The following is a 24,458-nucleotide window of genomic DNA, read 5'->3' as shown; positions in this document are numbered from 1 at the left end:
TATAGAACGTCCATCTGGGTGGAATGGTTATACCACGACCAATTACGAGAAACATCAGTTTGGATGGTTTATGATCGTGGGGGTTCGTGGGGGTGGAGAAAACTCTTATGTTTGCATATGATCCTGAGACTGATGGTTGATTACTGAAATTGGTGATGGGAATAGATTTTGTCTATGGAAGGACCCGTGGCACCACGTTAGCCCTCTTATTGATAGATTCCCAAAAGGGCCAAATTTTCTTGAACTTCCGATGTCAACGAAGCTTAACAGTATTATAAGGGAAGGGCCAATGACCCATCATCATTGACATTGAGTGCTTGGCGATTACAGAGACATTGCCTCAGATCCATGGAGGAAATGACTGCATCATTTGGCGCTTTGATCAGGGGCGACCTACAGCCCAGGCACTTTATAGATTCTTGGAACTGTTGGGAACATAAGGTAGGCTGGGCTTCTCTACTTTGAGGTTCCCTGAAGATTCCAAGGCATTGTTTCATACTTTGGCTGTCTATTTTGGGGAAGCTTTCTACGACTAACCGATCGTGGTTATCTCTCGGTGACGGTGTTTTATGTGAGGATGGGGTGATTGAGACTCATAATCACCTATTTTTCGATGTCGTTATGCACGACAATGTCTCATAACTATTAGAAGGGTTGTGCGCTTCGCCTGGCCTAATCGAGATTGGCCACGGGATGTCAACTGGGCTGCACGAAAATCAAGAGAAAAACACATCGTTAACGCGGCCTATCGAACTCTACTGGCTGCTTGTATTTATCATATCTGGAGAGAACGGAGAGATGGTTGGAGCAGACTAGGCGGCCTCCATCTATTCTTGTTGCCGTCATCATTAAAGACGTTAAACAGAGGATCCTTAGTACAAACTTATCATTTTCGATTAGCTCATGTGCTTTACACAGACTATGGCATATCCCTTTGGCCTATCGAGGGATAAATCAATCGTTGAACGTTGTTGTATTGTACTATTGTACCTTTTACTTAATGAAACTTACGTTTACCCAAAAAAAAAAGTATTCTTTAGGTTTGTCAAGATAATTTCTCCAAGGAATTAGGAAATAAAATAATTAGATAACAACCAATATTGATAGGGTTAAATGTGATTTATCTCATGTGCTAATAGAAATGAGCAATTTACCACGTGTGAAAAATAAAATAACAATTTATCCTCCTGTATTATCAGTAATAAAGCAATTTACCTCCCCCCACGCGTTTTGTGAATTACACGCACATTTTCTTTTATTTTTTTAGTTTAAAATTTAGAATAACATTGAGGACAAAATGCCCCCCAGAGTTTTAAAAAATCGGTTAAAAATCCATTTATGTTTTAAAAATAGACTAACCCCCCCCCCTCCCCGTGTCTATTAGACATAACTCAATTACCCCCTCTCTGTTAATTCTAACTAACAGAGTTAATTTTTATAGAAAATAACCGTTGTACCCTTACTTAATACATGTTATTTTTTATTTTAATGGCCGTTCGTTAGATCTAATCAATTAATTTCAACCGTTGAATTTTGAAAAAATAAAAGATTTAGATCCAATAAATTATTATAATATAAATAATTTTAAAATTAAAAAAATATATTGTTATTATATATATAAAAAATAACTTCCCCAACCCCGTTGTCCCCGTCTTCGTCGCGTTAGAATTGGCGGTAAATTCTTTAATATCCTAATAAAGGACCATACAAAAAATTCAAAAGATGCTAGAAAAATTTAACAAAAGAAATTTGGAACTACCTACAAGAAAAATAAAACAAACGAAAATTCAGAACCACCTACAAATTCCTAACGCACATCAATCTTGGCATTTCCTACAAACCAAAAGATGATGGTGCTGATGGCACTTTGACATTTCTAGCGGTATAGTAGCTTTTTCAGTCGATCATTCCGTCTTTCTACAAGGAAAGGGATACAAAGGCATAAAAACAACTGACAAAATTATGCAGAACCTGAATCCAACTGCTTCACGTCCTATTAAAAGCAGCTAAACTCGCAATAGAAGAATCGTGCCCTGTTAATGAATATGGAAATGATCGAGATAGGAACCATAATACTCACAAAATCTGAAGCAACTAATATTCATCAAGATGATATCATTAATCTTTCAATACAAGAAACTGTCCGAGAAAAACAGCATGAAACGACAGACGAAAGAGAAGGTTCAACTACCACAATTCACAAATTTGGCTGCAATGGCGCCTCTGAAAACAGCCGCATGCTTGACTTCTATGTGCTCAGCACCCTAGCAATCCTTTCGGTCGGTACCAAAGGAAGATGTGCTGCGACCTTATATCCTTTCTCAGCAGCCTGTTGAACAGTTTGGTTGTACATCTCTGAGCAATAGCTGGCTGTTGGACCAACGGCCTGCGCCACTCGGGGGAAGAGTGGGAGCTGATTCAGCTGGCGCCAGGCTGATGTTACGTACTGCTCAGCCACAGGTTCATACTTGGTGTAAAGATCCTTGGCTGCAGGCTCGTACTTGGCGTACACTGTCTTTGCAAGTCCTGAGGCAGTGCCCACAACGCCAGTGTTCTTAACTTCTGTCACCACAGACCGAGCAGCAGCAGGAGCTTTCTGGGCTGTCTCAAAGGCTTGGGTGGATACCTCCTTCAGAGTCGGCGGAACTCGACTCTGTACTTTGTTCACGGACTCATCAACCTGCAATATTGATCTCAAGTTTGTTGCATTTCTTAATTGCAAGAAATCTCGGGATGATTACACAGACAAAATGATTACACGCGGGGGACTGCAATCCAATTGAACTTCATCTTGCTCTATATACAGAGATTTTCCCGATTGAATAGATCACATATCAAATAGTCGGGGAAAGGAGTTGATCACTAGAACGTCATAAGGACTATTCTTCAACCCATCAACCAAAAGGTTGAGAAGAATTCCAGCCCATCAACCAAGTTTGACCGACAAATGGTGGAAAACGCAATTAGTGAAAAATGGATTGACAATAATTCTTCTCATGATGTTTAGAGTTAATCCAATCATAAAATTCTAGCTCATGATGTTAAGAATTCTAGCTCATGATGTTGTAAAGACTTAATCCAATCGTAAAAGCTGAAGCCCATAAGTAGAAATGATTATTGATGTATACAAGAGCAACGGCTTGTCAATAATTCAAAACAAAAAACTCCCCAAGTCATAGATGAAAACTGATATATCATTTTCCAGTCAAGAACTTCGTTAACCAATATATTAATCCGTAAAAACAGTTAGACCAATCCTTGATTAAAAACCCTCAACATCTTCAAATCCATAAACCGAACGTCCAAGTAATCATATCCCGGAAAGCAACAACAATCAATCCGATCAAAAAAGTATGCAATTTCAATTCCTCCAAGACGAATACAAACGAAAACATGTACCTTCCGATCGATGAATTTCAGAACTTCAATAGGGAAGCCGTGATATTTGTCGTAGACCGGGCCGACGACGGTTTTAACGGTGCCCTCAACGGTGTCGACGCCGGGCTTCAGAGGGCCCGAATTCTCCTTGGCGTAACTGTAGAGTTTCGCGGCGCACATCAACGCATGGAGGGCCATAACCTGAACAAATTCAAAGTACTTGAGCCTCTGCTCCTCCTCGCTCTCCGCCTTCACATCAAAACAAATCAATCCAAACGAAAATCAACAAAAGTCCTAGATTCACAAAACAAGAACAGAAAAAACTAGTGGAGGGATTAATTTTCGTACGAGTAAGGGTTGTTGAGGATTGCAGTCAGCAGCATCCGCCATACGATCAATCAACAATGAACAACAAATGCTTTCCTCTATTTCCTCGATCGAGAGTAGAAGCTCGTTTGGGGTGAAGGAGAAAAGAGAATGTAAGGCGTATGAAATGCTAATGTAGGAATGTTTCTTTTTGTTGTTGCCTGTGAGTATATATAGAGAGGGGCGGAAGCGCGTGGAGCAAAGTGTTGACTGCTTAGAGGCTAAGGAAACGTCATTCGTGTTCTAGAATGCGGAGTCCGACTTCTTTTGTTTCGGGACTAAGTTACGGCACGTGAGGTTCCATGCACCGTCACTAAGGATGCCAAAATTGCAATATTGGTCCCATAATATTGGGGAATTTCAATTTTAAGGCTTATATATATATATATATATATTGGTCATGTAATGTTTATAGTTTGGTATTTTTATTCTCTATTTTTTTTAAAATTATAAAATAATTCTCTAACATTTTGATATTTAGCGATTTTGGTTATCTTAATATCGGATTTTGAAAAAATTGTCAGAATAAATAATGTGTTCTTTGCAATTTTAAAATTTTTATACTTTGTCTTTCTAAAAGTTGTAAACAAATAGTATAATTTTTCAAATTTTATAATTTTGATTCTTTCAGTGTCGAATTTTGCAAAAGTGGCCGGATAAATAATGTGCCATGTTATTTTTTTTAATTTTTCGTTCATATTGACAAAAATGACCCAATCAGAACAAAAGCTCCAATTTGAATGAACCACGTGAGGCGTAAATGATTTATTTCGGTAATTTTTTCAAAAATTGGTATCAAAAGGACTAAAATTGAGAAGTGTCAAAAGTTACAGCACACTTTTAAAATTCTAGAAAGATCAAAAATAAAATTGTCAAATATTAAAATTACAGAATATAGAATATATTTAAACCTAATTTTAATGTAGTATTTTATGAGATTTTATTTTTTATCGTAGATTACGTTAAAAATTTGAACTGTTAGTCCATAATTTTCTATTGGTCCCAGTCATTTTAATTTTAGTCTCATACTTTATACGATTATATTTTTTACTGTATATTACGTTAAAATTTGAATTGTTAGTCCAAAAATATAGATATTTAGTCTTTTCTTTTTCACAATGTTATTAAAAATTAATGACACAGTCAAAGTAATCTTCATGTGGTTGTTAGCTAGTGATATTTTAGAGAGAAAATCATCTTATGATCCTTAATTATGTGCATGCAGTAAAAAGTTATATATATAGGGTGAATAGCAATTTACCCCACTGTAATATTAAAAATGAGCACATTACCCCTCTATAAAAAAAATACAGTAATTTACCCTCTTATATTTTTTAAACTGAAATTGCTTCATTTTAAAAATTATAAGAGGGTAAATTGTTGTACTTTAAAAAACACAGGGAGGTAAATCGTTATTTATTTTTTCATAAGGAGGTAATTTGTTCATTTGCGATATCATAAAGAAATTGCTTGCATTTTTTCCTATATATATATATCAACTGTCATAGTAGGAAAAAGAATTCCTTAAGTCATTAATTATCTACATATTCTCTCAAAATTCCTCCAAATCTCCGTCTTTCAAGTGTTTCGAGTGTTCTACACAAAAAAAAAATAAAAATAAAAAATAAAAAAATTGGGCTTATTTCTACAGGTTTTCGAAAAGACTAACAAATGGTTTAGGGTTGAGGGGTTGTTTTCATTGTTCTGACTGGTAATTTTGTTTTTATTACATACACACGAGGATCATTTCGTATTTCTTTTCTAAAAAAAATCATCAATTAATAGCCACGTGCGGATTACATGCATTATGTTTGTTTTCATTTTCAATTTATTTTCGAGATAAGTCAAAACATACCCAATGTTTGCCATCATTCAAAAACACCTTATTTAGGTGTTTTTAACTGTTTTAGCATAAAAACATACATATATATATACACACATATATACATAAATATATATAAAAAAAGCATGATTTGACAATAAATAGTAATTTTTGTCTCCCAAAATACAACATTAAACATATAATACTTATTTTAAATTATCTCCAAAGACATGATTTGACAATGAATAGTAATTTTTGTCTCCCAAAACACAACATTAAATATATAATACTTATTTTAAATTATCTCCAAAGACATGATTTGACAATGAATAGTAATTTTTGTCTCCCAAAACACAACATTAAATATATAATACTTATTTTAAATTATCTCCAAAAACAAATCCAAACATACATACTATCTCTAACACACACTTATTTATCTTTGTTTTTCTCTCTCTATTTCCACAAAACACTCAGAAAACTAATCCAAACATTATGATGAGTTGTGTAGTTATTACGTATCTAATGATGAGTGGAATATTTTTGGACTAATCGTATAAAATTTAATAGGTCTGGGGTCAAAAAATAAAATCTTATAAAATGGCAGGATCAAAATTGAAATGGCCCATTCTTATGGGATCAATATCACAATTTTGCCGCTAAAAGATGTATGTTACCATTAATTATAAGGATCTTGCACTAAAATTGATATTTTTCTAATCACTATTATACTTTTTCTGAAATTAGTAAAATTATTGATTATACTTTTTTGACAATTGAAATTATAAAGTTTCTTATTCTATGCTTTTGTGTTAAAGAATTACATAAATGTCTTTCTTTTAATATTGCATAAGGAACAATCCCGCCCTTTTTATTTTTTGGAAATAAATGTTAACATTCTTTCCAAACTTTTCAAATATTAATATTTATCTATAATAGGAGATTATTGGCTAATTTTTTTAAAAGATCTTAAATGCTCATATATTTATAAGATGTGATCCTGCTGGAATGTACGACCTCGATCAACGAGTTTGACCCGGCCAAGTGACACTGGCCGCACCTTGGGCTAGACGGTTGGCAGTGACTTGTGGAGGACGTGCGGGCGGATAGGGGATGCCGACCATCACGCAAGGGCACATACGGTCTTCGAGCAGAGACTCTTACCGATTGGGGATCGCAATACTGTTTGTATGGGAACTTCCTTGACGTGTGGGGATGCTGTCCGCCAAGTATGAAGTCATTCTGAGGACCTTTGGCCACAGAGATATAAGGGCGATGATCAAGCGCCACCCTGTGCGTGAGCAGGAGAGATATGTGTGAAGCAGAGTGCTTTATTCTTGGAGATTTACAATACTGATTCATTGGCGAGATCCTTGGAGTATTGGGAGCACCTCCAAGATGTTTTAGAGGTAAAAGGTTCCGTTCCAGTAGGAAACGACGACGATGTTTAGAGTCTGCCAGTGTAGAGGCGAGACTGTAGTTTCAAAGTATTGTGAAGACAATTCCTCAGCCATGGATGATCGGATGAGGCTGAAACTCTATCGTTATGATGTGCAAGCCGTAGGCTATGCTACGGTTCAAGCGGGACATGATTTGGAGGTCGGTCGAAGGAGATACTGAAAAAGTGCACTCCTCGGTCCTTTAAGTGTTCTACTCTTAGAACAAGAGATTATTTTCTTAGGCCTATTACAAGGGGGGCATGCAGTGGTGAGCTCCAGCCAGCCCTCCCCGCCCTCCCCGTGCATGACGACAGAAGATTGAGAAGACGTCTGCACTAAATGAACATCTCTTGGGGGCATGATGGGGGCCTTCAAGAGCCGGCTCTAGGCAGCTCAAAGAGGAGCTCTAGAGTCCCCGAAGGACTTGAAAACTTGACGGGCGGCGTAGGGCCAGGATGCCTACGTTGGGCGCCAATTCGGCCGAGAGGCTCCATGTGACGTGCAAGGTTGTCCCGCAGGCTGCGTGATATCAGGGGCAACGCCTCTCGTGCGAATGGGTGATCGAGGCAAGCATTCCAAGACCTCGTGATCCAACTTATGGAATGCGCTATCGAGTTCTAGCCGTCCATGGGGCTCCGTTGGTTAGAGATGAGCGGTCGTGGGACGACGCCGCTTGTGGGCATATTGTGAAGCCAAGCCGAAAGGCAAGAAGGCATGTCGGGCATGCCATGTGAGATAACGACAAGATGTCGGCACATCGATTGGGCCTTGGACTTATGATGCGGTCCTACTCGGGTGAGGCATAGAAGGCGGCCATGGCGAGGGCGAGCGCCTAGGATGTACCGAGTGAGTATTGGGCATGAGATGGGCATTGCGGGCGCATACGTAGCGCCGTAATGCTGAGGTGGAGCGAGAATGCTCATTGAGCAATGCGTCGGCAGGTTCCGAGATTGTGTGCGAGACGCCAAGGCACGAGTGCCGAGAGCCTCAACGACTATGGGCATTCTGGATAGGCGAGCGCAAGGGCACGCGGTGCCCCGCAGGGAGGCATTCAGATGTTGCGTTAGCGAGTTTCAGTGTCGAGGACACGCGACGGACTGTCGCTATACTCTGATATGTGCGAAGGCTGGTTGAAGGTTAGGCGTAACCTTAGACGCCGCACAAGCGAAAAATATATGAGAATTACATTCCACTGCGAGAAAGAAGAGCACGCCTGTGACACCACGTCACCTCTCCAGGTCTGTGATATGGGGCCTGAGGATAAAACAATTACGTTAGGCTAGGCTGGTGATCGAGATGAAAATATGCGATATGAAGTTAAAGGATTAATGCAATAAATGTCAGTTATCTCGATTTAGTCAGATATGAAGTATTTATAGGGTCCAGATTGACACTGTAGATCTATCCACGTGTCCTGATCCAAGTTTCCCTTTAATCACACGGTGCTTATTCATTCTTTGAGTCCGGGTCAAACTGCAGGGCGGGTCCCTGCGATCCAACCTGCGACCTCATGCGCGGATTGGCGAAATGACTTTTATACCCTTAATGAAGGACTTTTTCATCTTTTAATAATTAAATCCTCATCAAGATGCTTTAAAAAAGAATAAAGGTGTCAAAAATCTTAATTTTAAAAATAAATTCTTGCAGTGTTTGAGTTTTTTAATAAATTTAGTTAAACACCATCTAACTTGTAAAAATACCTGAATTGTTTTTTTTCTTCCTTTAATTATTCACAGGGCCTATTGAGCGAACGAGCAGCCCAACTTTGTTATTTAAGTTCCTCAATGGGCCTATTGCTGGCCCATCACTGAACCCACCTTTCGTTATGATTTAGATCATATACTGGGCCTGAGTGGCCCATTCCAATTTAGCTGAGCCCAAACTTTTCTTTGACGGCCGAAGACCTGTTTGATGGACCATTCTCAAATCAAATTTTACTACCAAATTCAATACCATAACGGATCGAGTATATACAATCCATCATCTAAAAGCAAACAAATCATAAGAAACTTTTTCGCCCTCCATTCGTCTATATCTATACTAATATAAAAACAAAAACTACTTCTCTCCCACAGTCGGAGGTTTATAACACAACAACGTTAAATTTTAAAATATGAGTTATATCCTTACGTATTTGTCCTGATATAATTATTTATTTATTTAAAATTATCAAAGCCATCTTTTAACAGTCAATATACAATTATATTTATTCTTCACTTTAGCTCATGTTCATCACTTATTCCGCTTTTAATTATATATAAATTTTTATTTTTAAATTTTTTGTGTTGTATCTATCAAATTATATGCATGCAAGTTTTGTGTGTTACGGTGGCTGATTAATTATAGAGTAAAACACTATATTTTCTGAGATTTAACATATTTATCTTGTAGCCTCTATGCGATGAGGTAGAAATTATTGATTTATCGCTATCATTCTTTTTAAAAATGGTTTTAAAAAATATATAAAAAAAAAGAAGCTTGAGAATGAGTAAATTAAATAATTCATAGCACATAGTAGTCCATCAAAAATATTTTAGAAATTTTTTAAAAATATACTAAAATTATAAATCATCATCTAAAAGGACATATATGTGATTGATTCACAAAAATTGAAAGAAAATCTAACCGAGGTTAATGGTTGAGCTCATTGTTAGACGAGCGGTAACATAAGGAACGCATTTGTAATCTATACTATTATAAAAAAAAAAAAAGAGAATTTTTAGATTCAAATGGTAATTTTTATACCACTACATCAAATTATTATAATACCAAAAATATCCTTTAAACTTTCCTGCTCAATCAAGTTCCTTTAGAAAATTAATTCCACGTAATTATATGTACTCAAAAATTAAATTTATTCCCATTTTATTTAATTTTATTGTTAAAAGAAATTAAAATAACATATTAGTATTTATTTTGCATGTATATATAATCATCATTATCAATACAATAACAAAGTATCAATTTTTAATTTAATTTGAGTAAAAATATATTTATAATTACTGCATTAAAAAAAGTTTCAAATAATTTTTGTATGTGAGGTTGTAAGACAATAACAAAGTTTAATATAAAGGAATAATTATGAGCTTCAATGAAATAAAAACATTACTAAAAAATTATATGCACAGATAGTGCGTGCCGCCGTATTTGATTTTTAAAATAAAAGGTGTTCGTAATTATATCAAATTTAGAAATATGAATCATTTGTTGGGGAAAAATAGGTAATGAGATTGAGGGATTGGTTCCACATAAATTAAGAATGGACACAACAAATTGCGGTGCTAAAAGTCCATGTAGACGGAGAGATTCACAAGACACCAGTATGGAAGGAAAATTTTAGTTCAGATCTGATTCGATCAAATTTAAATTAATTATATAATAAGTATAATATATTTATTGTGTGATTGGTGTACAATTAAAGAAAAATGACCAATTATATAGTAAGTGTATTACATCTGCGTTGTAATTAATTTGATTCGACAAAATATAATTTGAACTAGAGTTTTTCGAACATGGAATAAAATAATCTTCTCCGCCTCATTTCATCCGGCTATGTAGATCATGTTTGGTTGTGGATAATTTTTTTTTAAAAAAAAGTTTAAATACACTTTACTACTTAAAAAAAAAAAAAGAGATAATTACACTTCCATTTTTTAGAATTTGGTGTAACTATACCTAAATTTTCTATAGTTTGAGAAAATATATCTAGCATTCCTGAAGTTTGCTTCCGTCTAACAAATAAGTCCCTTTGTTAATTAAAATTCACCATATATGCAGATATTGCAGAATTTTTTTTTTTTTTTGACTAGACTACTCTTATAACAGTGAAAATACACCTCCTCAAGTGCATTAAAGCGTGAAGACGTATGAGGGTAATTTAGTCATAAAAAGATTTATTTAACCCGCAATAAATCTGTAATTAATGAATCGGGGTAAATAATAAATAAAGATTTTCTTTCAATGTTTTTGTTAATATTGACAAATTTGGTGAATTTTTACTAACGAAGAAACTTATTTGTTAGACGGAAGCAAATCTCATGGTTGCTAGATGTAATTTTTCAAATCACAGGAGGTCTAAGTGTAATTACACCAAACCTCGGGAAATGAGAGTATAATTATCCCTAAGGAAAAAATAATTGAGCACCATCAACCATCATCCACGTATGACAAACTTGTTATGTATCACATGTCGTAATCAATCACTTATTACTATATAATCTGATAAAAATAAATTTATTTTTTAATTTATCAATCATCATTTTCCAACATGTAATTTACCCTTTTATATATTTGCTCCTATTGTAACTCTTTGGTTTTCACTTTTCCCTTAGTTCATATCAAGATTTCTTCCGTGTCCTTTATTTGGTTTCATCAGCAGCACAGTCTAAAAAATTTGCTAATAATCCGATGTAAGCATCTCTTGTTTGTATTTTCACGTGAAATGTATAAAAAATCACCCTAAAAGATATAATCAGACAATATGGCAAAAAATAAAAATAAAAATTAGTGAACAATTAAAATTGTGATTAGAAATATATATCAAATGATAATAATTTTAATTTTATTATAATATAAGTGTTAATGATAAAAATTTAGGATACTTATTATATTTACACCCCCAAACTTATAATCTATTTACATGTACCATCCCTATTCCTGCATAATTACAGAAACCACTCCTAACAGCCAAAAAATAGGGGTAGTTTGTGTAATGATGCTAATATTTTAGAAGCATATTTGTAATTTTTCAAAAAAGTAAGCGGTATTTTGTGTAAGTGACATTGACATTTGGTGGGTGTATGTATAATTATCTAAAGGCTAATTGTTTAAGATTTACATTCATGTACATATCTAAAATTAAAAAATAAAATTTAGTTTATTATTTTTTATAATTTAATTTTTTTTTATTTTTTGGTAGTTTATTTTTAATATAAATATATTTTTAAGAATTTTGAAATAAAAAAATAATGTATATAAATATGTATAAGAAAATATATTTATCTTTTTGGTATTTTCAAAGAAAATTGAAATAAAAAATAGTAAGGTATAATTTTTTAATGTAATAAATTTAAATATAATTTATTTAATATTTAAATTAGTTGATAATGTATAAATTTTTTATATTTCATTAATATTCACATTTGTTAAGATATTCAAATTTTATATTATGATTGTAATTAAATTATTTAATTTAAATTATTAAATATTAAAACTTTTATATGATATATTTTTATTATTAAATAAGTATATTTAAATTTTTTAGAGAGATGAAAATAAAAAAAAATACTCAAAACAAGTCATAAATGCACAGAAAACAAGTAAAAAATGTCTTAGTCTCTTCCACAATTTTCTTGAAGGTTCACTTGAGAGATAAATGGGGGGGGGGAGGGGAATCTCATTCTCAAAACTCCTTAGAAGCCTAGTTTCCATTCTTTTGCAATTGTGGATTTAAATTTTCATTTTTAACATCATGGACTCCTTCATTCTGGGTAGAAAAATTCATGCTTGTCCATATCATGATTAGGGTTTAAGGGTTCTATATTTAGGGATTTGGGAGCTAAAAAATTTCAAATGGGTTTTGAAGAAAAATGAGAAAAATTGGTTAATTTAGTGAATAATAGAAAATTATCAGTGAATTTGAGAAAAACGAGTGGAAATTGAACAAGGGTTTTTGTGGGAAAGAATGGGAGCTCGAAAAAAAATGAGAGAATGAAGCACAAATTATAAAAAAATTGTTAGATTGAGAACTAATATTGTCAAGCCCAATAGTTTCAGAATCAAAACTGAATAAATGGTTAGCCTTAGGAACCAAAACAACAATTCTCCCTATTTTTTCATGTCATTTTTGCCTCACATGCACATCAAATGACATTTTTCTGTCAATTCTAACGCTGGTGTGTACCAGAAATTCAGCCATACCACAAGGGTCGAAGGATCTTCCGTGAAATCTTAAGATTATCCGTAACTGACCCTGCAAAACAGAAATTAGCACTCTAATGCCTAAGTCAGTAACGGATTAAAGAAGAAATAAAAAGAAAACTCGAATCAAAATGAGAATAATGGTATAAAATGGTGATAAGATGTATATATCCGTGTGGAGCGCAAAATATAAGCTAAAAAAAGCCTAAGAATAGAGAGAAAAGACTGAGAATAAGTGAAAGTTTGAGAGTGTGGAAGAATGTTACCAAATGACTGCAAAAAATCTCTATTCATAGGTATGTACAGAGCAGGATATGGGGGTTGTTGCAGAGTGTTGTACGATGTTGGGAAGCCCTTCGAGTTGGCTATCATCCAGAGCAAGATATGGATAAATATTGACTGAGATACATCAGGTGGACAGAGTCTTGACATATCTGCCTAAAAATCCAAAATTGGTTACTTGTTGATCCCAGTTCATTTGCCATTGATTTACTCAGAACCACCTGGACATTTTTTAGGATGATGTGTCTTAATGTGTTGGAAAGTTTTATCACGTGTCCGGCTGGTATGGGCTTATTTCTTGGGCCTACGAATTCAGTAAGTGGCATATAAGCCTGTGGATTTTTCCTCCCTATTGATGAGCCAGCTGGGTGTGAGCTGATGTATCTTGCTTGTGGGTTTTGCTTCCCTATTGGTATGCCGATTGGGCTCGGAGCCAGCTAGGCTGACCTATTTTGTTTATGGGTTCGGTCTAATATTTTTAGTGGGTATCAAATGCCAAATCTAACGGTAAGGACCAAAAGTATAAAAAAAGTATCAGTTTGAGGTTTAATATTGTCAAGTCCAATAATTTAGTCCCAAAATATTAAAAATTGTTGCATCGTTAGTCCCAGTTGCATTTTTTCATTGATACTTAACAGAAAGAGGCAAAACTGTTAGGCGACTCACCTACCTCATTTTTTGTTGTTACTGCACGTGAGGGATGTTTAGGAGGGAATTTTTCCACCAAATTGGGTGCTCTCTCTCCATAAAGAGTGGCTTGCTTTTTATCCATAGACACGTACTTGCTTCTTCCAAAATTTGCTTCTCTATTGCTCCTTCTCTATTGTTGTCAAGATGGTGAAAATGTCCAAAGTTAGCTGTATCAATTGGTTCTGTGGACAGGTTGCAAGGATGCGTACCTCTTGGACGAACGAAAATCCGAGTAGGTGATTCCATGCATGTGCAAGAAGAAACGGTTGTGGGTTCTTTGCTTGGGAGGATAGTCCACTTTGTGCAAGGGCACGTCTAATTATCCCTGGGCTACTTCGTCGAATAAACAGAGTGAAAGAAGAGGATCCCAAGCTATGTCGAAGGAACAAAATCGTGTACTTCCTTTTGTTTTTGTGTTTTTTGATAATATTTTGTAACATATGGAAATAGGAATATTTCAATCAACCTGTTTTGCTTATAATAAAATGAACCATATGTTACAAAATGAAACAAAAGTACAGAACTAGTGCAAAAAAAGATTATTTTTTATTTTCAATAGCATCCACAAAATAGAGCAACATGCTCAATACACAAAGCAACCGGGACTGCTAAAAAAGAAATAAACAGTAGCACAGTCACGTGAACATACAATTGAGATTTGGGTATTGACCACCTCATATCAAAAACAATATATAGACTTCAAAAAAACCAACTATATACTTCACAAAACCTTCAAATTCTGCATCATAACATCATTCCTCGCTTGCAAAAACCTTCAAATTCTGCAGCATATGCGTGGTTTTCGATGACTTCTTTTCTTGAAGTGGCCTTATAACTGTTTTCAAGTTGTTAAGTGTGACAAGTTGTTGTCCATCCTTAACCAACAAAGGCAATTCGGATCCACTACCTTATGTACTAACACAATTTGACAACACATGATTGTTGGAAAGTGGGGATGGTGCCAATGTAGCCTGAAGGTATGTAAACGAATAAATAAACAAGTCATAGGCACTAAATTGTCATTTATAGTTAGTAATACTTACTTTTCCAACTTTTCCTTTTAATGATGCCCTTTTATTGCTCACAACTGCAGTTGTGGTTTCAATTGCAGCCCTCATTCTTGTTCTTGTCTATACAAATAATTAAATGTTAACACTTGTAGTATAATATACATAAAGCTGAGCATACCTACAGTCAATTTTGAAACTTGAGCTTGTGTCTGCACTTTATTGGACACACCCTCTTGCACTTCATTAGAAACTTCAACTTGCACGTCATTGGGAACTTCAGCTTGCAAAAACATGCAAAGAACATAAATAAGTACAGAATTAACATAAAAAATGTAGCATCCCCTACTCACTATATATAATTATCACTATTTTATCCTTTCCTTAATTAGAATTCATTCTATAAGTAATTCTTTTTCAACCCGTAAAATAAATTCTAATTTATCAATATAATATATATATTACAGAAGATAATAGATACCACCAAAAGTTTATATTTACCCTCACTAAATGTCCTCATGTACATAATCTCAAGGAAAGTAGTACCACAATTTCAAATACAAACCAGATAAAAGGCTAGAATATTTAACAATCAAACAGTCAAAACTCCGGCTTCAGATGTCATGGCTAATTCACCTAATAAAGACCACAGCACGGCTCGAAGTCCGATGTGGCTAGTCAATGTGACCTATTCCCTGAAAAGTACGTGGTAAGGAATGAGTTGCCTACTCAATAAGTATAGCTAATTAGTTTATATATATATATACACAGGCAACAATTCACGTACAAGCAGTCACATCGACGAACAGTCATTCGTCACATAGCGACATCAGATATAAGGAATAATACATACCCACAACTGTAAATCAACCCACGGCATAATATTTGACGTTATTATTTATTAACTAAGGGTACTACTTACTCTAGTTGGAGTACACCAGTCAATGGTTTTGCCGACAATCATCATCTCAGTCAACATCATATCATATACAGCACAGGATACCCTTTCTATGTGATATCCCCATACTCTCTACTCTAGTGTGTAGCAATATCAGCACAGGACATCACAACAAACATGGTATCCCCACACCACCCCAGTGTGTAGCTAACAGCACAGGATATTTTCCGCTATCCGGAATACCCCAGTACCCTATGCGCCATGGTACCTAGCTTAATTCATTTATTTTTCATATCACATCAACCATCACATTATCATAAACCATTGACTGTGTTTCCAACTAAGTAAGCATCATCTTTTATTTCAAGTTACAACGGCAATATCCCTACTTCATCATTATATTCTCTATAATAACTACTCACTCAGTAATAACTTATCAATTCGATTTTATGCAACAATTAATTATACAATCAAATAATCATACCACTCTCACGTCCATTCATTACAAACACATATGACACATAGTAGCAATTCCACCGATATTAAGGTAATCTAACAAATAGTCCACAACTAAATATATAAATAACCAATATACAAAACCCACGTGTATAAATACAAATCCAAGTTCATGATCAAATATAAGAAACTAATATATATAATATATAATACTAAATACATCAATATATATATATAAGTCCAATTAACTATACTTACCTTAAATCCCAAAATGCTTTGATTTCACGAGAGATTTCTCAACCTTCTACTTTGTCGTCACGCCCTATAATAGAATATTATACGTTTAATCAATATATTTTATAAACTCTAAATAAAATATTATATAATGTTCATACATTTCCACCAATCCTTTAATATTCCATTTATATTGAAGTTCAACTTCTATTCCCTTTTATTTTACATAACTACACTTTCTAAGCTTCACAAACATATATTTACTTATCATAAGAATTCATTTAATCATACACCTTATATATTTATAACTATTATTTTTAATGACATCCGTAAATTATGTTACCATTAGAACCTCATTTTTCCTCTTTAATAACATAATATTTCTTAAATATAATTTTAGAAATATTTTATGAATTTTCTATCAATTTATCGCTACTATATAATTTAATTAAACAACAATACATAGAATTACATATTTGGTTAATCATTCCGATGGAACTGTGTAAATTGACTATAATAATAATTAAATCTAACAAATCTAATATTTTAATTAACCAACTATATCATTTTTATATCAAATGTGATATTTAATTCGACAGTAATTTAAATAGTCGAACTCGTAAAATATTTCGATTAAATAGTATATCGCTCAATAAAAACAATATTTAATAAATAAATTAATTAAATAATATAATTATATAAATTAATATAAATTAAAATTAAAATTAAGATTTCATACCTGAAATATTACGGCTGTGTATGTGTACATGTGTGTTGTAAATGGTGTGTGAATGTGAGTATTCCACTTCCCAAGCATATATATATACATATTTTTTTAAGAGGGGGGGTGAGGCGGTGCCAACTCCCCCCTCTTTTATATCTTATGTACATATATTTATATATTATTATTATTATTATTATAATATATTTGGTTTAAACTTTTTTAAAAGACCTTTCACGTCCCTCCTAATTTTCTTAGTTAATATAATTTGCTTTCAAATATTATAACGAACTCCAATTTATTCGGTTCAAGTTTTATTATATTTCAATTTTAATGTATAATTTATTTACTAATTAAATTTAAATTTTTAATTAATTATCAATAATCTCCCAATTATGTGAAAAATTCTACGGACGTCACACAAAATCTTGAAATTAAGAATAGAAAAATTACTTACATTTGTTTCTTATTCATAATCCAAGGAGACTACAAATTTCTCTGCTTGTTTTCTAATTTCACAGTCTTTTCTATTGTGGCCAACACCACCACAGAACTTGCATTTGATGTTGTAATAACCCCTCTTCATTCTTGTCTATTTTTTTGGACCCCTGACTCCGTTCCATTTTTGTTGGGCACTTCATCAGGCTCTAATCCCCTTACTCTAGCAGGCTTTTCTTCTATAACTTGGTAAGGCTGGAGCAATATACCCAACTTTTTTTCATAATTGAGGTCCATTTATGGGTGCTATTGCAGGATTATACACCTTCAGAAAGGTCTCAACCGCATAATACTGGTGCGCAAAATCTTCATGGTCCAGATGTTGAGAAGCAATGGCACAACATGCATGATTGCAAGGGATTCCACTAAAATCCCACTTCGTACATGAACAGGTATGCTTCTGCAAATCAACCACAAACCGTGCTCCATCATAGTATGCAACCTCATAATGTAAATCATTTGATTTAATTGGGATACAGTTTGAACTTCTGTCCTTGTTTCTTTCTAATATCTTCTTGATTCGTGGGCACAACTTTCCTTTCCACTTTGACCTTGCTTTATCCCTATTTTCCTGCATCCTTGTCATTAACCATGTTTTAATCCACTCCAACATTAAAACCACTGGTTTTTCCCTTGCATCCGAAATGCAATAGTTAAATGTTTCACATATATTATTTAAAAGCAAATCACACTTTGGAAAAATAGATAAACCACTCATATGCCCCATTGACTTGCAGACTTGTCACTAAACCACTCATATGCATCCTTTCACAAGAAGCCATTTTCTGCATCCTCCACTGCCAATCCTGAACTGTAGTTGTTCTAGTTGCATTCCACAAGTCCGTTTTGTAGGTTTGTCCTCTGAAACCTGCTATTTTGAAGTTCCCATGCAAGTTCCTCACACAGAATTGATTATCAACGTTTGGGAATACACTTTCAAAGATTGGCACGAAGCCTTTTTGTTTATCAGAGATGAATGTATAAACATTATCTTTGATAATGTCCAAATCAAATTTAATAAGCTTAAGAAACCACTCCAAAGAAGCCCTTGTTTCCCGCTCACAGTAGCATATGTAATAGGAAATAAATTATTATTTGGGTCCACATCAACAAATGTCAGTAGTACTCCCCCAAAAGGCCCTTTCAAATGACACCCATCATCCACTCCTATAACAATTTATAACCTGCTTTAAAACCTTTTTTTAATGCACCGAACCAAACATAAAACTTATCAAACTTTCTAGCTGCAATACCATCTGCACTATCTTGCATTGACATTAGAATTGAGGACCCTTGATTACTTCTCCTTAGCTCTTCAGCATAATCCTATAATTGTGCATATTGTTCTTCATCAGACCTCTGTATTTTTTTTAAAGCTTTTTTCTTAGTCCTATACGCCTGATGCTTGAAAATTGTAAATGTTAGATTTTTGCATACATCATGTTTGAATCTTTTCACATTTTTTTAGGATCTTTTTTTAATATATCCTCAAATTTATTAGACAACCATCTTGATGTGAAGTTTTTTACTTTGTGAGTCATGCTACATTTGTGTTCTAAAATGTTTTCTTTGGTTTGAAATGTGCAGTCCTTCCCCAATTTCAGTGCATTAATCCTCTACTCACAACCTTCTTCAACACATCTTGCATACACTGTTCTGTTGTCATTTTTGGTAATCTTCAATTTTTTTTTTTTTTTTTGTTTTTATAGCATGTGAGTGTATAGCCTCTCTAAGTCATGTCTTGTTACGGAACAACATCCCTAATTTAAAGACAGGATCCATTATATTAGCAGCATTGAAAGCAGGAGATTTGTTCTTCCCTTTCCCATCAAACTCCAAATCAGAATCAAGTTCATCCCCACTGTTAAGCACATCAACATCATATTCAGATTTGTTATTATCCTTATCTCCTGTTTCAGTCCCCTCATCATTTTTTTCACCATCACTACAATGCAACTGGGACTAACGAAAAAATGCAACTGGGACTAACAATGCAATAATTTTTAATACTTTGGGACCAAAAAGTAAATCCCATAAATCATAGGACTTGTGGGACCAAAAATGCAATTTAGCCAGCTTAGACTTCATCATTGTTAATTACTCCCATGTATTTTGGGAATTGAATCAAATTATTTCCCTAACAACGATTTAGATAGGGAGTAATTTATTTTATTTTTAAAACCACAGGAAATAATTTGCTAATTTTTTTCATAAGGACTTTTTTGTTCATTTTTCATATAACAGAATTGAATTTAACCCTTTTAAATTTACTTTAGAAACATGTATTATAGAATAGGGTTAATTACACTTAGATCCCCTCTAAAAATGCTAAATACTTTCTCTCAAAATATTTTTGAAATTACACTTACACCCCCTTTGAAAATTCTAGATTTACATCTTATCCCCTTTCATTAGTGTTTGGATGAAAAATATTAGTATAAGCAAAAAAATTACATAAATTTTAAACTTTACCCCTCATTTAATATTTTCATGTATATTTTTATATTTATCAATATATAAATGTAATATAATATACAAACTGAAGTTAACATTATTATACTTTTTTTTCTTTGTAAGTAAAATCTTATTAAAGAAAAACATCTAATGAGGTGTAAACTTAAAATGTTATACAATTCGTTCTTATAACATAATCATTTCTCATTTAAATCCTAATAAAAGAGGTTAAATATAAATAATAAATTTTAATAAAAGTGTAAATATAATTTCAAAACTCTTTTAAAATAAAAAGTATAATTTTGTATTGGGAAAAGTATTATTTTAGTCCGTTAAGTATGTCTAATTTTAATTTTAGTTCGATAACTACGTCTATTTTTATTTAGGTCCAATAACTTACGAATTGCTTATTTTTAGTTCTCTGGCAAATTTCGGACAATTTTACCCCTATGAGTGCATATGGACTAAAACTGCCTTTCAAAAGTTGCATAGGGATAAAATTGTCCGAAAATCTGCCAGATGACTAAAAGTAAGTAATTTCATAAGTTACTGGACCTAAACAAAAATGAATATAGTTATCAGACTAAAATTAAAATTAGACATACTTAGAGAACTAAAATAATACTTTTTCATTTTATATTTTCAGAGACCAAATAAGTGAAATTACCCCTATAGAAAACAATTTTGGATGAGCAACGGGGCTGTCGGTGATGGCGATGACTAATAATATCTATGTCAATTATGCAGATGACGCAGACTTTGGATCCAACACATATATGTTTCAGATGTCGGAGGGCCACAAATTTCGTTACTTTTTTCAGTTATGGTTTAAAATTTTCATATATTTTCATTGAAATTATGAAAAAGTTTTAAATTTCCATGGTATAAAAATAAAAATAAATGGTAGTTTTGAGTTTATCAAGTTTCCTTCACAAACATAATATTTCTACGAAGTTCTTGAGTATATTAGGAAACTTTTATTTTTCTTGATTTTTTAGTAAAATATTTATTTCGTACTTTTTGCTGCAAATATATAAATTCTTGCGTTGCACGTAAAATATGTCATTTAATAATAATTGGTTTATATTGCGCTAAATTAGTAATGTTATATGTACATATATTAGTGTAATAAAGATATTTTATAACAAATAGTTAAAATATAAATACTAGATTATTTAGCTTCAATAGCAATTACATTAAATAATAACTCTAACTATATAATTATACTGTACAAAAATAGATTATTTTGATTGGCATAAAATGTGCGTGTGTGCAGAAAGAGCGATATATGTGTGTGTGAGAGAGAGAGAGAGAAAACTGTGAGACTGTTTGTGTGTGTACAAGAGGAGTTGTGACCGAATTTGTGTGTGTGTGTGTGTGAGAGAGAGAGAGAGAGAGAGAACTGTGAGACTGTTTGTGTGTGTACAAGAGGAGTTGTGACCGAATTTGTGTGTGTGAGAGAGAGAGATGTGAGAGAATGTGTGTATATGAATAAAGATGAAACAGTCGGTTCTTTTAAATTTTTGTCATTTTAATTTATGAGTTGAACCCATTAAGATTCATATTAAGTTCATTATCGATCCATATAAAATATAATTTTATTTAACTCCAACCCATATCAACTTATTTTAAAATATAACCAACCTGGCCCGACCCAAAACTAGTTAGGTTGGGTTGAACCCATGAGTTTAACTCATTCTGCCACTCCTAGTATTTACTGTTTCAAAAGAGATGGCAGTTGTAAATAATTTTTTTAATCAAAAAGAATTTTAAATGTTAAAAGATTAAGAATAGAAGGGCTAAAAAATTAATCAAACCACTTGATATTCGATCTGAAAGCAATAAGTAAAAACTCGTTCAAACTCGATTTATTAATTTAAGAAATTAAACTCAAACTTATATGTTTGTTCGATAAGTTTTTAAGCTCAATTAGAGCTTGACTCGATCACTAAAAAATAATAAAATATACTTAAAAATATCAGATTATTCACACTCAACCGGCATCCAATATTCAAATGAAACTCGTTTGAGCTTATATATATATATATATAGAGAGAGAGAGAGAGAGAGAGAGGATTCATGCAAGTATAAAGATATTGATGATGTTTGTAGTGCTCTAATCATTAATACCACTTATACAAGTTTGTGAATCCAGCCTAATTGCATTCTTGGTCTTACAATTATAATTATTTGACATTTTTGTTCTTATAATTCAACTACGTACATTTAATATGATCTATAAGTCATTATACCTATAGTATGTACGGCATCTACGGTTCGATTCTTGCTACTTTCGGTATTTTATATATTGGATGCATGGATGATATCCACGTATTAATTAGTCATTTTGAAAAATTATGTAACATCTGATGTATTCAACAAATGGAGTGTAATAAATGAGGCGTCTCAACATAATGGATTCTCATCTATAAATATTGATGGGTATATCATAGTATGTGCAATATCAATGCTACATATCATGTCTTCCTCAAGACAAGGAAACCCTCTCAATAAATGAGTGGCCCAATAGCAAAACTTCTTCACTATGCTTGGAATCAGTGGTCAAGTCGGAAAAACAGTTTAGTCCTATCATAATTTAATTAGTTAATTATTTAATAAAATATTAAATTCGTCAAAAGTTAGCACAAAAAAAGCAAAAAGTAAAACAAAATTTAATGACACAAAAAATTGAGTGATAATTTTTATATCGTCAATGACTATAAATAATGATTATTGTTTTTTAGAATTTGTTTGTTATTAGTAAAAATTAATAACAAAAAATGGTGCATAAACTTGTCATTATCGATAATTAGACACATATATAACGACGACTTAGTGACAATAAATAATTTAGGGAGAAAGATCAATTCGGTGCTTTAAGTTTTCATACGATTAATTTTAGTCCTTTAAGTTTGTGCATTTTCAATTTAATCCAGTAATTTTAAAATGGCTTAAATCGGGACCACAGATGGATTTTCGGATATTTTTACCCTCGAACAGTTTTTAAAGAGCTATTTTAGTCCATTTACACTAAAATTTTAGTTTTTCATCCATGCTCGCCAGAATGGTATAAGAGCCTAGGTTTATTGAAGAAATATATGATTATATTATATTTTGATATTATTTATCCACTAATGGAGGAGACTCTTTGAGAGAAAAATTGAACCGAATGAAAGTTCGAGTTACTTTCAAAGCACGAAATATTTCCAGATTGTGGAAATACAAAGAAGAGAACTTCTCATGGAAATTCTTGACAAGTGTTTTCACGGTCCCAAGAGGATTGATCCGAGACTTCTCACGCCAGAAGAAGAGCAAGAATGGTTGAAAAATTTTGAAGTTCGACAATACTACCAGGAAATGCAGGGAGGTGTTTACACTCCACTGAAATCCATGGTAGAATCCCAACCAGGAGAAATGGAACGAGTAAATTCCTACATAATTTCAGTTCTAAAAATTATGACTGATTGGAAAGAACTCCAGCCGGATACATGAAAGATCTCTCAAGATCTAAGAGAGATCCAAAAGACAGTTCAAGACTATGGACATAGGTTAATCCATATACCTATTAAAATAGAATCCTTGAGTCCAAAGGTGGACGAGATCCTAAAGATCCTTCCCGATCTACACAAGGATCTTACAAATCTGAGGGCAGAAATTACGGATCTAAGGAGAAACCAAATGGAGAACCCTAAGACATCTAGATCCAGACAGGACTGAATCAGGAACGCCTTTGGAACAATACCTCTTCTACACCAGAAGGGGAAGGCCACAGAGATTCCAAAGTCGAAGTCTAGAGAAGATCTGATTATTGAAACTATCAAATTTAGAAAATAATGGAGGTAACAAGAGTGGATCTATCAGATGTACAAGAATTGGCAGAATCCTTTTCCCAACTTGGGATTGTGGATTTAATCAATATCCAAACCATAAAATGACTCCAGCACTACCACAGCCGAAGGGAAGTACATGCTCTAATAATCCTCCACAGGATCAATCGATGAGAGAAAGTGCGAATTTCCATACTAATGCCACTCTAATGTTTGTGGGAACCAAGTTAAAGGAAAATCCAAGAAGAAATCCAAAGAGAGTGCCTGAAAATACACCTTGGACAAGGACCATGCTCCAGCCGTTACTTCCATATAGCGCTATACTGAACCTAGATATCATCGATTTTCGAAATACCGAGAAATTGATAGACGAATAGGTTGCAGTCATCAAGATAGCAGCAACTACCCTAGAGCTCGACAAGAAAAACTTCATAAAGCTTGTGGAGTTGAGCTTGGAGGGATCTGTG

General features: G+C 33.4%; 1 protein-coding gene across 1 annotated transcript; it reads right to left on the bottom strand.

Annotated features, from left to right (window-relative positions):
• LOC105172384 (REF/SRPP-like protein At3g05500) lies at positions 1,907-3,898 on the bottom strand. The gene is made up of 3 exons (XM_011093781.2): positions 3,727-3,898; positions 3,400-3,627; positions 1,907-2,680 (listed from the first exon to the last, which is right to left on the bottom strand). Exons 1-3 carry the CDS (start codon positions 3,766-3,768, stop codon positions 2,249-2,251), a joined length of 702 nt encoding a protein of 233 aa, XP_011092083.1. The 5' UTR covers positions 3,769-3,898; the 3' UTR covers positions 1,907-2,248.

This window comes from Sesamum indicum, linkage group LG10 (assembly GCF_000512975.1).
Source record: "Sesamum indicum cultivar Zhongzhi No. 13 linkage group LG10, S_indicum_v1.0, whole genome shotgun sequence".
Lineage (NCBI taxonomy): Eukaryota > Viridiplantae > Streptophyta > Magnoliopsida > Lamiales > Pedaliaceae > Sesamum > Sesamum indicum.
This window is presented reverse-complemented; position numbering and strand designations above follow the sequence as displayed.